This window comes from Dioscorea cayenensis, unplaced genomic scaffold (assembly GCF_009730915.1).
Source record: "Dioscorea cayenensis subsp. rotundata cultivar TDr96_F1 unplaced genomic scaffold, TDr96_F1_v2_PseudoChromosome.rev07_lg8_w22 25.fasta BLBR01001491.1, whole genome shotgun sequence".
Taxonomy (NCBI): domain Eukaryota; kingdom Viridiplantae; phylum Streptophyta; class Magnoliopsida; order Dioscoreales; family Dioscoreaceae; genus Dioscorea; species Dioscorea cayenensis.
In genome coordinates this window covers 14,747-27,731 of record NW_024087882.1, presented here as the reverse complement: position 1 = coordinate 27,731, position 12,985 = coordinate 14,747, and the positions used below count along the sequence as shown (strand labels likewise).

The window sequence follows — 12,985 nt, the reverse complement described above, 5'->3', positions numbered from 1 at the left end:
CACAATTATCCAAGTACCCACTAGGGGTTTAGCTCTCCATGGAGCTAAGTACAATCAAAGAAATCGAATGTAAAAGCAATGAATCCATAAAGAAACCCCCTCGATGGTCGTGTCAATGGTCTTGTGGAGAGTCCTCTACTCGTCGCAAGGGATCCTTTGTCCGGCCTAGGATACACCTCACCGGATCGATGCCGACGAAAGCTCTCCCAATAACCTTCTTCCTAACGACGCGCGATGTCGGAGCCGTAGAACCTCTCCAAAAACCAAGCCAATACCCCTCAAAACTCTAGCCGAAGCCCTCTCTCAAGTTGGGGAAAAGATGGAGAAAAGAATACCAAAATTGGGGCTGAATCGGCTTTAAATAGGGCTGCAATAGGACAACTCCACGGGCGTGGACGCTACACTCGCCCGTGCGGAATTTCCTCACGGGCGTGGATAATTTCCACACGCCCATGTGGATTCTCTGTTTCTCTGATTTCTCGGCCGGCTGTAAATAGTGCTGCTACAGTACTTGTTGCAGTGTTATGCTACAGTCTTCGACCTGAATAACGTCCCATTTCCATACTATTATCGGGGTAACGCAAACGGGCACACGTTCACGTCGTGAATCACTTGCTTCTTCAATGATATATATGTTGGTGGAGCTCTTGTTCTTATATGCATAAGACGGAATGCTCGACTGTGACTGCCTTTGTGCCCCTCCAAATGTATGTGCTCACTCGAATGCGAGGAGGTTGGCACACACTCTAGCATCTCACACCTGTCCTATGTCTTCGCGTTTGAACCTTAGCAAGATCTCCTCCAAAATAGGTGCATTATGATCCACATTGGCCTATTTCCTTCATACTCAGCCTCACAACCATACCTGCATAAAAGTAACATAAAAACACACATATTAATGTAAAAACCTGAGAAAAGTAATGCTCAACATAAGGAATGAACACTTCGCATTCATATCGCACAAACACTTATCAAGATGTCAAGGAAAATGAGCTATAACAGCCTTGTATGAGAACAATACCTTTAGAAATAAGGCCACAACCATCAGAAGATTGGTGAATTTGAAGCACATAGATGGAAGGAGTATGACTGAGCATCCTAGTGACTTTCAGGGCTTGGTGAACCAAATGACATCTATGGAGATGACGCTTGAAGATGAGTTGCAAGCTTTGCTATTTCTAAGATCTCTACTAGATAGTTGGTAAACACTGGTAGTATCTCTGAGTACTTCAGCCCCTGGAGGAGTGTTGACAATGGAGATGGTAAAAGAAAGCTTGTTGAGTGAAGAAGCCAGAAGAAAAGAGAAAGGTGAATCTTATTCTGAAGCACTCATATTAGAAACCTATGAACATCGTGGAAGAAGTGCAAGTAGACTTCCACAAGGTTATGGGGACAGAGAAACATCCAGAGCAAGGCCAAGAGGCAGAAAACATCAAGTGTTTTCACTACAACAGAGTGGGTCATATGAAGAAGTAGTACAGATTCCTAAGGAGGGAATAGGGTAAAGGAAGTGAAGAAGAGCAAGAGATAGCCGCAGAGCGTGACATTCTTCTAGACTACTAAAACCGAACTCATCACATTGGAGTTTGCTTGTAGGCACATATGGGTACATGGCACCAGGTATGGATGCATCTTCTAATCATTTTAATTGTTCTTCTATGTGTACTCTCTTGTAATTAGACTAAGTGATTACACAAGCAATTTATTAGTTTTATCAACCTTGAATATGAACAATGATGATGAAGCGAACTGAGCTACTACTGTACTTTACTTGATTGGTGTTTGCAGAGCATGCCTATGTAATGAGATTAATTGAAAAATCTGATGTATATAGTTTTGGGATTGTAGCACTTGAAGTGATACATGGAACACATCCCGGAGATCTCCTAAGCAACTTATCACTGAGTATGTTAGTGAAAGATATGCTAGATCCACGTATTCCTCTTTGCTTAGCTGATCAAGTGACCACAAACCAAGTGCTTTCAATGATTTTAATAGCAATGCAGTGCATCAACATTGATCCACAGCTCGCCCTACAATACAACGAGTATGTCAAAGGTTGTTTTTTTTTCAAAGTCCTTGGCAGCATCTGACATCAATTCTTTTCAGGCACTTACCCTTGATCACCTCATAATCATTGTACAAACACATATTGATGATCAAGAGCATGAATGATGGGAACTTTGGGGAGTAATATATATATATATATATGAAGTAAGGAAGGTATGATCCAGTCTTAATCTCTCCATTTCCCATGTTTCTTTAAACAGATACATATCCTTACTTTAATATCCATTAGGACCAGTATCATGCATTTATATTTCTTTTTTTTTTACTGAATTTATTGTATGGTTGCAAATATTCCAGTATGTGATTGAACTTTAGCCATGCTTATTACTAAAAAAAATGTTCTTATATTTTAATCAAGCTTATGCATTAATAGTGAGAAAAAAATTTCTCATGCAATCACATGGGTCAAAATAAATGTTAGTTTGAATAACATAAACCTACTATTCCAATACAAACTTGCTTGTCTAAGTGTATAATATGATGAGAACTTATATGATAATTATATGTTTGGTCTGTTGCAGCTCTTTCTACTGAGCATCCCAAACAAATGGAATGTTGAACCTCTGTATACCTTTACCAATGAAAAAGCACAATCTTAGTCACTTTTAAGGGAGGGTGACCTTGCCCTTGACTTTTCATAGTACTCCACTTTCATGTTTGCTGGACCCATCTCTTGGTGCTCCTTTATCTTCGTTATTTTGTATTTTTTAATTAATTTTCCTTAACTTTATTTTCATTATTTTGTACTCTTATAATTAACTCTCCTATATTTTAGCAAGGTGGTTGTTCCATTATATATATATATATATATATATATATATATATATAAATTCTTTACATATTGAAGCCTTCTCTTAATTATGTACAAAAATAAAGCTAACTACTGTAATTATGGTAAGATATATAAATATAAATACTAAAATTTCTAAAATAACAAATCAAAACAATTGCAAAACTTAATTGATGAAAAGTTTATTTCATTTTATTTATTTATTTATTATTTTTTTGAAGAAGTAGCCGATCTAGTGATCCAAGGCACATCTGGCGGTTTAATGCACATCGAACGATCGAGACCTCTCCGCTCATTTCAAAAACCCTTCCCCCAAATCCAGGAGCGGTGACCATGGAGGGAAGTGAGAGCGTGGCGTCTTCGATGCTTGCGATCTTAACCAATAGCGCTTCATCAATGAGGGTCCTCAACGCTGCGTTACGCCTCTGAGTTACGGATGATCTCTCCGCACGATCTATTGATCTCTCTCTCTCTATGTAACTCTTCACAACCCTAATGTTTGCACTTTTTGGATTTCTCGAGGCAGGGGCTTCAATCATCACGGTGTGTGGGGAGAAGCAATCGATGAGCTTGCCAAGGTATAAAGTCCTCGGCTTTGTCCGCATTATTCATTGATGTTGTGGTTTTATGGATGATTTAGTGTTTTGTTGGTGATTGTCCGAAATTGTTGGAAAAAAAGCTATGAAGTTCTTTGTGATTGAAGAAGCTGATGCATCTTAATGGAATTAAATGTTTATTGAATTGAGTGATTTGAAGAAGCTAAGAAATTTAAGTCAAGCATATTATTAATTAATTAAAACATTTCCAGCCACATCTCAGCAAGTTGGTTAAAGATATTCACTAGCTTTTGTGCAATTAGAGAGCTTTGTATTCAATTCAGTTTTTAATTGTTTTTCTCAAAGTTCAACAAAGAAAAATTATTTTCTCCCTCATTCAGTCATTCTTTCATTTTCTTGTTTGAATTGATGGTGTTGTCTGATTCGTCATCATGATTTCCTCTTTCTCGATCTCGCATCCGCCTATGGTAGAATCTCTGTTTCACAAGTTTCGCCCGGACTTTTGTCTGCGACTTTGGAAGATAATTCCTGCAGATTTCATCACTAATGTATGGTTATTTTTCGAGGATTATGAGTGATTGATCATCGGAGGATGTTTATAGCATCATTTATTATCTCTTAATGATAGATAATTATTGTATTATACTCAATCTAATATGGATGGGAGACACAATTCATTTTCTTTGATGGTGCGTAGATTGAAACCACAAACAATGGTATTTTGATTTACAATCCTTCTTTTTCAGACAAGTTGACGGTTTTCGATTGGAGGAACAAGCGCTTTGATGAGCTTTGTATTTTCAAATTAATTAACTAGGTTCCCGCTTGAAGGAATTTAACCAAAAGGTGCTTGTTTGTGGGGCTGCCTTGAGTTGGGACAAAGCGTGAATGGAAGACAAAAAAACATTGACCAAACTATAAGAACTTCAAAGCTCGTTCCTTAGCCCTTTGTTTGTGGTCCGCGAAAATGATGAATACGTACAGGAAGGAAAAAAACCTAAAACTATATGAAAGTGGGACTTGAAATAGTTTGTGCCCCCATTTGGTTAGCATTTCTGGATTCTTAGGTTTGTACATTTCCTTTATTTTTTTTTATTTTTTTTTTTGGGGTTAAATTCCCACATAATGTGATTTTCAAGCCACTAGGAGGCTTTGTATTGAATATTTCATAGTTGAGGCTTGTTATGCATCTTGAAAAAAAGGGTAACATACAAAGTCTAACACTCAACTTCTCTCTTCCATTTGGAATAGGTTAGAAAATGTAGTACCCTTGATCAATTTCTATTGTTTGGTGGGATGATTCTAAGTTAAATTTAAATTGGTTGCATCTTATTGAAAAATAATCATGAAGTAATTGTAACACTCTTCTCTTTTTCTTTATCTTCATTTGATTTGGTCAGTAGATGACTTCATTAGAATTAGGGTGACATTAATGCTTCACAATGGATCCATCAAATGTTTAATAACCTTCAGATTGAAAAAGGCTAACCATGTTCTAATATTTTGATCATATTTATTTAATTATTTTATTTTGCTATGTCATAAGGTGTTTTTCATACCTTCGCAACATGACCCAAGAAATTTTGGACAAGAGAATGAACATCTGATAAAATTACTATCTTCCACATCATTTTGCTGTACTGAGGGCTTCACACTATGAAAAAGCTTTAGGTTTTCTATCCGAAAGGAGTTAATTTATGCAGAGCACTCGTTAGTTCTATCTGGACTGATCCTGTTTTTTACGCATTTCATCCGTTCTCGCTATGAACTATAAGATATGATGCCTTTAATGTTGTTATTTCTTCAAAATATACCTTTTGATAGCTGGGAGACTTCCAGCATGTCATTTTTTGTTAAATTATCTCTAACCTACTGGCTTTAAAATTTTATATTTAACTTGTATGAAGGATTCAAAAATTCTTTTCTTTTTATCAAAATGGGTAAACCAAAAAATTTCTCAAACATTCTTTATTCAGCAATTAGTTTCTCTGCATATGGGAAAAAGTAGTTGTACCTTTTTAAGTCTCTTTTTACATTTCAAGCCTCCTTTTACATTTCGCTCTTGTTTTGCAATTAAGAGGGTGGAAGTTTTCGTGGCTCCTCTTGCTTCGGGCAATAAAATGGCTTAGCGCCTTAAGAGCGCCTAGCGCTTTTAATTACACTGTTTCAAGGTATAATTGCACTTCTAAACACCTAGTATATCATGTTGTGATGGTGCTTTACTTGCACTTTAGTTTGGAGTTTATGTTTAGAAGTTTTCACCAAAGCACGTCAATGTTTCTCAAGATATATCTTGAAAACATTCTTTCATTTGCTAAGAGATCTTCCACTATAGCATTTTAACCGTGGTAGATAAGTGTATGTACTTCTATTAAAGATGGAATTCTTTCTTTCCTACTCTAGTCTTTGATGATCTTCGAGACCTTGATTATTCTTTCATTTCTTCTTTCATCCTATTCAGCTTTGATAAAGAGGAATCCCATGGTTGGGTAGGCCAAAGATGATGGATTTAATGGGTATAAACCCTAATTGAAACCCTGGATCTTCTTGTTTGGAGATTGCTTAGGAACAAAGAAAGTGGTGGAAGCGTACCTGCATTTGAATCCATTGATTATGACGAAAGTGATTGGGTCTTGTGGTTTTTCTCACTGATCACACGCAGAGAAGGGAGATGGGAACCCTAATTCAGAAAAACGAATTCTGAATCTCAATTATTGCATGCTCAGTCAGGGACCACACCCCTGTTTATAAGAAATCTTTATGGGGTTAATTACAAGTCTGCCCATCGTAGATTTGATAATTTTGCCCCCAGGAATTCTACACAACATATGATTAATATGTATATCCACAAATTTAAAATTAGATAATTAGGACCCAACTCAAACTCGAATCAGATCACAGTTTGAGTCCATTCAAAACTTGAATACAATAAGATATACACAATTATAAACATTAGTTGTGTACGTCTACACAACTTATGCACAAAAGTCCTTATATCCCTACATATTGTGTGGTCCACAACCCAACAATCTCCCACTTGGACAATACAATCATGCACCTTCGGGAATTTAAAATTGTGTATAAATTACTATCGATAACTAAATGTAATTACAACTGAAAAATTATCTAAATCAATCTCGTCCATTAGCCTTATCTATACATGGAACATAGGGGCAGTTGTCGCCAGTACAATGCAACTAAACCCACAATGCTCACACATACCGACTTAACTAACGACATAGATAAAGTGTGGATGTGTAGCATGGAAATTACAAGCTAATGTGATCTACGCTTGTCTATTTCCAACTGGTCCAACTTTAAAATCTTTATGAGATCATAGTTCAGAGCAAATAATAAAAATAAATGATAAACTTTATAAAGACTAATCAAAAGTGTCATGACATCAACATGAATATCAAGCTATGAAAATAAACTCCAACTAATCATAAGCATTCATACTAACGACGCCCATGCTAACAACATGTTCATGAAAAACTTTAGGCGCCAATGCTTTTGTAAGCGGATCCGCAACCATGAAATTTGTCCCTATAAGCTCAATACTAACAAACCCACTCTGAACCCTTTCTTTTACAGCTAAGAACTTAATGTCTATATGCTTAGACCTAGAAGAACTTCTGTTGCTGTTTGAGAACAAAACTGCTGCTCTATTATCACAATACAACGTCAAAGGTCTCTCTATGTTTTCGACAACTCGCAGTCCTTCAATGAAATTGCGCAGCCAAATAGCATGACTAGATGCCTCATAACATGCGATGAATTCTGCCTCCATGGTTGATGAAGCAACCAAGGATTGCTTGGCACTTCTCCATGAAATGACACCACCAGCCATAGTGAAGACATAACCAGATGTCGACTTACGACTATCCAAGAATCCAGCAAAGTCGGAGTCGGAATACCCAATGATCTCAAGCCTATCCAACTTCTTGTATGTGAGCATGTAATCCTTTGTCTTCTGAAAATATCTAAAGACCCTTTTGGCTGCAACCCAATGTTCTCTACCTGGATTACATTGATATCTTTCAAGCATTCCCACTATAAATGCCAGGTCAGGACAGGTACAGACCTGTGCATACATAAGACTTCCTACTGCAGATGTATAGGGAATGTTCTGCATGTATTTGGATTTAATTCTTTCCTTAGGACACTGTTTTAAACTAAATTTATCTCCTTTCGACACGGGGGTGTCATGAGGCTTACAATTCTGCATGCCAAACCTTTGCAGTATTTTCTCAATATAGCTCTTCTGAGATAAAATCAAGGAACCTTGTGAATGATCACGATGAATCTGGATCCCTAATACGAAAGATGCTTCACCAAGATCTTTCATCTTAAAACTTTTAGAGAGAAATTTCTTAGTTTCCTAAAGGATCCATTTGTCACTGCTGGCAAGCAGAATATCATCAATATATAGAATCAAAAATATGTACTTACTCCCACTGAACTTGTGATACACACAATCCTCAACAGTATTCACCTCAAAACCAAATGACAGAACAATACGATGGAACTTTTGGTACCATTGTCGGGAAGCTTGTTTAAGCCCATAGATAGATTTCTTAAGTTTGCAAACCATTTGATTAGTCTCCCCAACGACTAATCCCTCTGGCTGCATCATATAAATGGTCTCCTCAATGTCTCCATTAAGAAAAGTCGTCTTTACATCCATCTGATGTAGCTCAAGATCCAAATATGCCACAAGTGCCATAATGGTCCTAAAAGAGTCTTTTGCAGAAACAGGAGAAAAAGTCTCTTTGTAATCGATGCCCTCCCTCTGAGTAAATCCTTTCACAACTAGACGTGCCTTATACCTTTCAACATTGCCTTGTGAATTCCTTTTGGTCTTAAAGACCCATTTACATCCAATAGGTCTCACACCTTCCGGCAATGGGATAAGATCCCAAACATCATTGTCCTTCATGGATTGGATTTCCTCACCCATAGCTTCTATCCATTTATGAGAGTTTGAGCTATTAATTGCCTCACTAAAGGTAACTGGATTGTTTTCCATTGAGTCAACATATCCTTCATACTCATGGAGAAATACCAAATAGTCATCCGAAATTGGACTTCTCCTTACTCTCGTGGACCTCCTTAGAGGCACCGGTTCTTCTTAAATTTGAGGTTGAATGTCTTGCTCCTCACCCATAACTGGTTGAGTATCCTCTTCTTGATGGGTAGGAATAACATCATTTCTATCATGTACCGAATGTTGCGTTTGAATGACAACAGGAAAAAAAAACCTGATTGTGATCCTTAGCAACAACAGAGAAAGATGTATCCAAATCCTCCCCAAAGACAAAATCATCACTTCAATTCTCTTCCCCAACCTCAACATCCTCAAAAAACCGGGCATTTCCCGTTTCGAAAAAGGTTCTTGATGTAGGATTATAAAACTTAAAGCCTCTTGATTTTTCAGAGTACCCTTCAAAATAGCTACTTATTGTCCTTGCATCCAGTTTTCTTTCATTAGGCCTATAAGGCCTTGCCTCAACTGGACAACCCCAAACTCGTAAATGCCTTAGGATAGGCTTCTTGCTAGTCCATAATCCATAAGGAGTCTTCTCAGTAGCCTTAATGGGAACTCTATTTAGGAGATAGTCTGCGGTCTTTAATGCTTCACCCCAGAGAGAGTTAGGCAATGTCGTATGAGTAATCATACATCTTACCATATCTTTAAGGGTTCTGTTTCGCCTCTCGGCCACACCATTCATACTAGGACAACCTGGCATGGTGTACTGAGGAATGATTCCACACTCCTCTAGGTATTGAGCAAAAGGGCCTGAACGTTGCTCGCCTGATCCATCGTACCTGCCGTAGTATTCACCACCACGATAAGATCTAACGGTCTTTATATTCTTGCCCAATTGATTTTCAACTTCTGCCTTAAATGACTTAAAAAAGTCCAAAGCCTCTGATTTCTCATGTAACAAGTAGAGGTAACCATAACGAGAGTAGTCATCAATGAACATAATAAAATACCGTTGACCGTTCCAAGAAGCCGTAGGGAAAGGTCCACAAATATCTGTATGTATAAGTTCTAAGACTTCTTTACTTCTCTCGGGCCCCACTTTCCTCTTGTTTGTAGTTTTTCCTTTAATGCAATCAATGCACACATTATTGTTGGTTTTGTCAATTACATCAAGAATTTCATCTCTTACAAGCCTATCAATTCTCTTTTCAGAGATGTGACCCAAACGCTTGTGCCATAATGAGTATGAATTCTCATTTTGTAATCTACGTTTTATTCCTTTAGTTTCAGTATTATGGGATTCATTGTTTGTATTAACTTTATCAAGCAAATAAAGATTATCACTTTCACTTAATGTACTGGTTCCAACCAACATCGAATTAAAATGAAGAACACATCTTTTATTACCAAATGAACAAAAATAACCTTCTTTGTCCAAAACTGAAATAGAAACTAAATTCCGTCTAAAGGACGGTACAATGAATGTGTTATTCAATTCTAAATAAAAACCACTACGAAGTAACAATCTAAAAGTCTCTACGCCTATGACTTCTGCCCTTCCAGTCCCTATATAGATGTATCTTTCACCATCACTCGGTGTTCGGCAGTCAGGCAACCCTGCATTGATACACTTATGTGAGTTGTAGCAGCTGAATCCAACCACCAAGTATATCCAGGAACTGAAACCATTAACTTCAGTACAAACTTGAGCAAAAAACATATCTTTCTTTATGCGCCAAGCACGATACTTAGGGCAGTCTTTCTTTACATGAGAAGCCTTCTTGCAGAAGAAGCATTTCAATTCTTTATGCTATTTTTCAGGGCCTTTGATCTTCTTACACGATTTTGGTGCCGCAGCTTTATCGTATTTCCTCTTCTTTTGAGGGCCTGAGTTAGAAGATGCCAAATGCGCACTCTCAACTTTATGCTGTTTCGTTCTATCTTCCTCCTGTACCAAATGTGAGATGAGTTCATTCAATGTCCACTTGTCCTTCTGAAAATTATAGCTCACTTCAAACTGACTGAATCGAGGAGGGAGGGAAATCAAAACCAGATGCACCAGAACATCTTCTGGCAACTCAATTTTTAAGCTTTTCAATTTCCCAGCTAGATGAAACATGTCGAGAACGTACTCACGTATGTTCCCATCACCCTTATACCGCATAGAGACAAGTTTCCTTAGAACAACACTCTTCTCCGCCTTATCACTTCTTATGAAGCGTTCCTCGAGGGTGTCAAGAAAGTGCCTAACATCATTTTCCTCAGACATAGTGTCCAGAAAAGTCTCCGGGATTGTATTCTTTATAATCATCAAGCCAATGCGATTAGACCGCTCCCACCTCTCAAAAACTCTCCTATCGTCAAGAGAGCTTTGATCTGTAAGAGGTGCGAAGATGAGTTCTCTTAATGCATGGTCCGTGATCCATACATCCCTAAAACAAGAGTCACCTTGTATTTCCAAGTCTTAAAGTTTGTGCCACTAAGCACGAGGAACGCCATCGAGTGTAGTGCATATACATTGCCAACACCCATAATATCAACTCGTACATTAGAGCAATTAACAAAAATCAACTCACAATTAAATAACAAAAAATATGATAATCAAGCATATAAATAACAACCACCCATCTTCAAGTTAATTATTGTGACATTAAACCTAGTCTTTGGACAGAGATTCAATTCACTAGTAATTAACTTGTTGCAGTAATCAAGTTATATAGTAAAATCCAGTCAAGTATAAAGTCTTCTTTTGGGCCGACTAAATACTCACAATAGATACTTAATAACTATAAACAACTTATTACCACAAATGCAGACAAATCTCTGCCAGACAACAATCTTCCTTTGGGCCGACATATTGTCTGCATGAGAATAAGTATGCACTAATACCATGGTTATTCACAAACAAAAGTTTCCACAACAGAGGTCACTTTGGTGACAATGATGCTTCTACCAATTGCAGTAAATACCCAAGAAAGCTATAAAGCAACTCTAAGTTGTTATTTCCTAATGATTATTAAAGCTGAACTTTTATAATTATGAATTAAAATAAATTCATAATAATTAAACTAAAAATCCAAATATTATCCTAATCAAAAATCAAAGTAACATAACTAATTAATTATCCTCAAGAACTCGATTTTGATAATAATCATCAAGATTATAATGATAATAATAATAATAAATCTAAACATGTATTAAAAATCCATAATCATGAATGATTTATAAATCAATTCATCTCTACTTCAATTGTCGTGGAAATATTCAATATATATCATATTAAAATAAATATTGAAACTCGCGTGGAACCATTCACATCAAACCATATCATCATGCCGATGCTAGCTATTATATCATCTATTTATATAATTTCCAATCTATTGAAAAATATATCTCATATATATGGCACTGACTTTTCAAATCTCACGATGGTGCAATCATGCACTCGGATTACACGTGAAATCAATATATATATATATATATATATATATCTCAATTAACAATTATGATATCATGTTCCGATTCTACACTAACTCAATATAATATAAAAATATATGAACACCCAATCTATATTGGATCAAGATCGCATTAACATCAAAAATTCGACTCGAAAGCATGCATAATAAAACGTATACATGCATGCATATTAATCAATAAATTCAAGATTTAATTATAATAAATCCCTAAATAATTCCAAAAACAAGATGGCTCGTACCACTTGATGGATCTAATGGGTATAAACCCTAATTGAAACCCCGGATTTTTGCTTGGAGATTGCTTAGGAACAAAGAAAGCGTCGAGCCGCACTGCACTGAATCCATTGATTACGACGAAAGTGATTGGGATCGCCCTGCGGGTTCTTTTCACCCATCACACGCAGAGAAGGAGATGGGAACCCTAATTCGTAAAATCTAATCGAATCTCAATTATTGCATGCTCGACCGTGGACCACACCCCTATTTATAAGAAATTTTTGAGGGGCTAATTACAAGTCGCCTCATAGATTTGACAATTTTGCCCTCCCGTGAATTCTACACAACATATGATTAATATGTATATCCACACATTTAAAATTAGATAATTAGGACCCAACTCAAACTCGAATCAGATCACAGTCTAGGGTCTCATTCAAAACTTGAATACAATAAGATATACATAATTATAAACATTAGTTGTGTACGTCTACACAACTTATGCACAAAAAGTCCTTATATCTCTACATATGTGTGGTCCACAACCCAACAAAAAGAATCACAAAGAAATCTTTTGGTTCGAAAAAGTTATGTGCAAACTAGTCGTACTTCCTTTGCATGCACATCGCCATCGTGACAAAACTAGTGGAGTCACTTATGCTGCCTAAGTAACAATTTTTAGATCAAGCCATTGTATTTTTTACATTAGACAAGCCTTCATATTTGGGGATCACCTTTTATCTATTTATTGATTTTTCCTTTCTTGATCATGCTTGTTTCTTAGACTCGGATATGCAATCCATGGTCCCCTTTCTTGTATGATATCGTATACCTTCATCAAAGATTTGGAGCATAAAAAGAAAAACTAAGAAAGTCTTGGGTGATT

The 12,985-nt window shown here is 36.7% G+C and overlaps 2 protein-coding genes across 2 annotated transcripts; one reads left to right on the top strand and one right to left on the bottom strand.

The window, feature by feature from the left end:
- The first annotated feature begins 1,554 nt into the window (after positions 1 to 1,554).
- LOC120256535 (MDIS1-interacting receptor like kinase 2-like) lies at positions 1,555 to 2,186 on the top strand. The gene is made up of 3 exons (XM_039264208.1): positions 1,555 to 1,620; positions 1,849 to 2,047; positions 2,110 to 2,186. Exons 1-3 carry the CDS (start codon positions 1,611 to 1,613, stop codon positions 2,132 to 2,134), a joined length of 234 nt encoding a protein of 77 aa, XP_039120142.1. The 5' UTR covers positions 1,555 to 1,610; the 3' UTR covers positions 2,135 to 2,186.
- A 4,670-nt stretch (positions 2,187 to 6,856) lies between these two features.
- LOC120256536 (secreted RxLR effector protein 161-like) lies at positions 6,857 to 7,552 on the bottom strand. The gene has a single exon (XM_039264209.1). It carries the CDS (start codon positions 7,550 to 7,552, stop codon positions 6,857 to 6,859), a length of 696 nt encoding a protein of 231 aa, XP_039120143.1.
- Between the last annotated feature and the right edge of the window lie 5,433 nt (positions 7,553 to 12,985).

What these genes read in the sequence shown, in the direction of transcription:
- LOC120256535 (XM_039264208.1), top strand. An exon ending in CTCGCCCTACAATACAACGA is followed by an intron (nt 2,048 to 2,109) that starts GTATGTCAAAGG and finishes AATTCTTTTCAG; the next exon opens with GCACTTACCCTTGATCACCT.
- LOC120256536 (XM_039264209.1), bottom strand. Translation starts at nt 7,552, where the DNA reads ATGCAGAACATTCCCTATACATCTGCAGTAGGAAGTCTTATGTATGCA.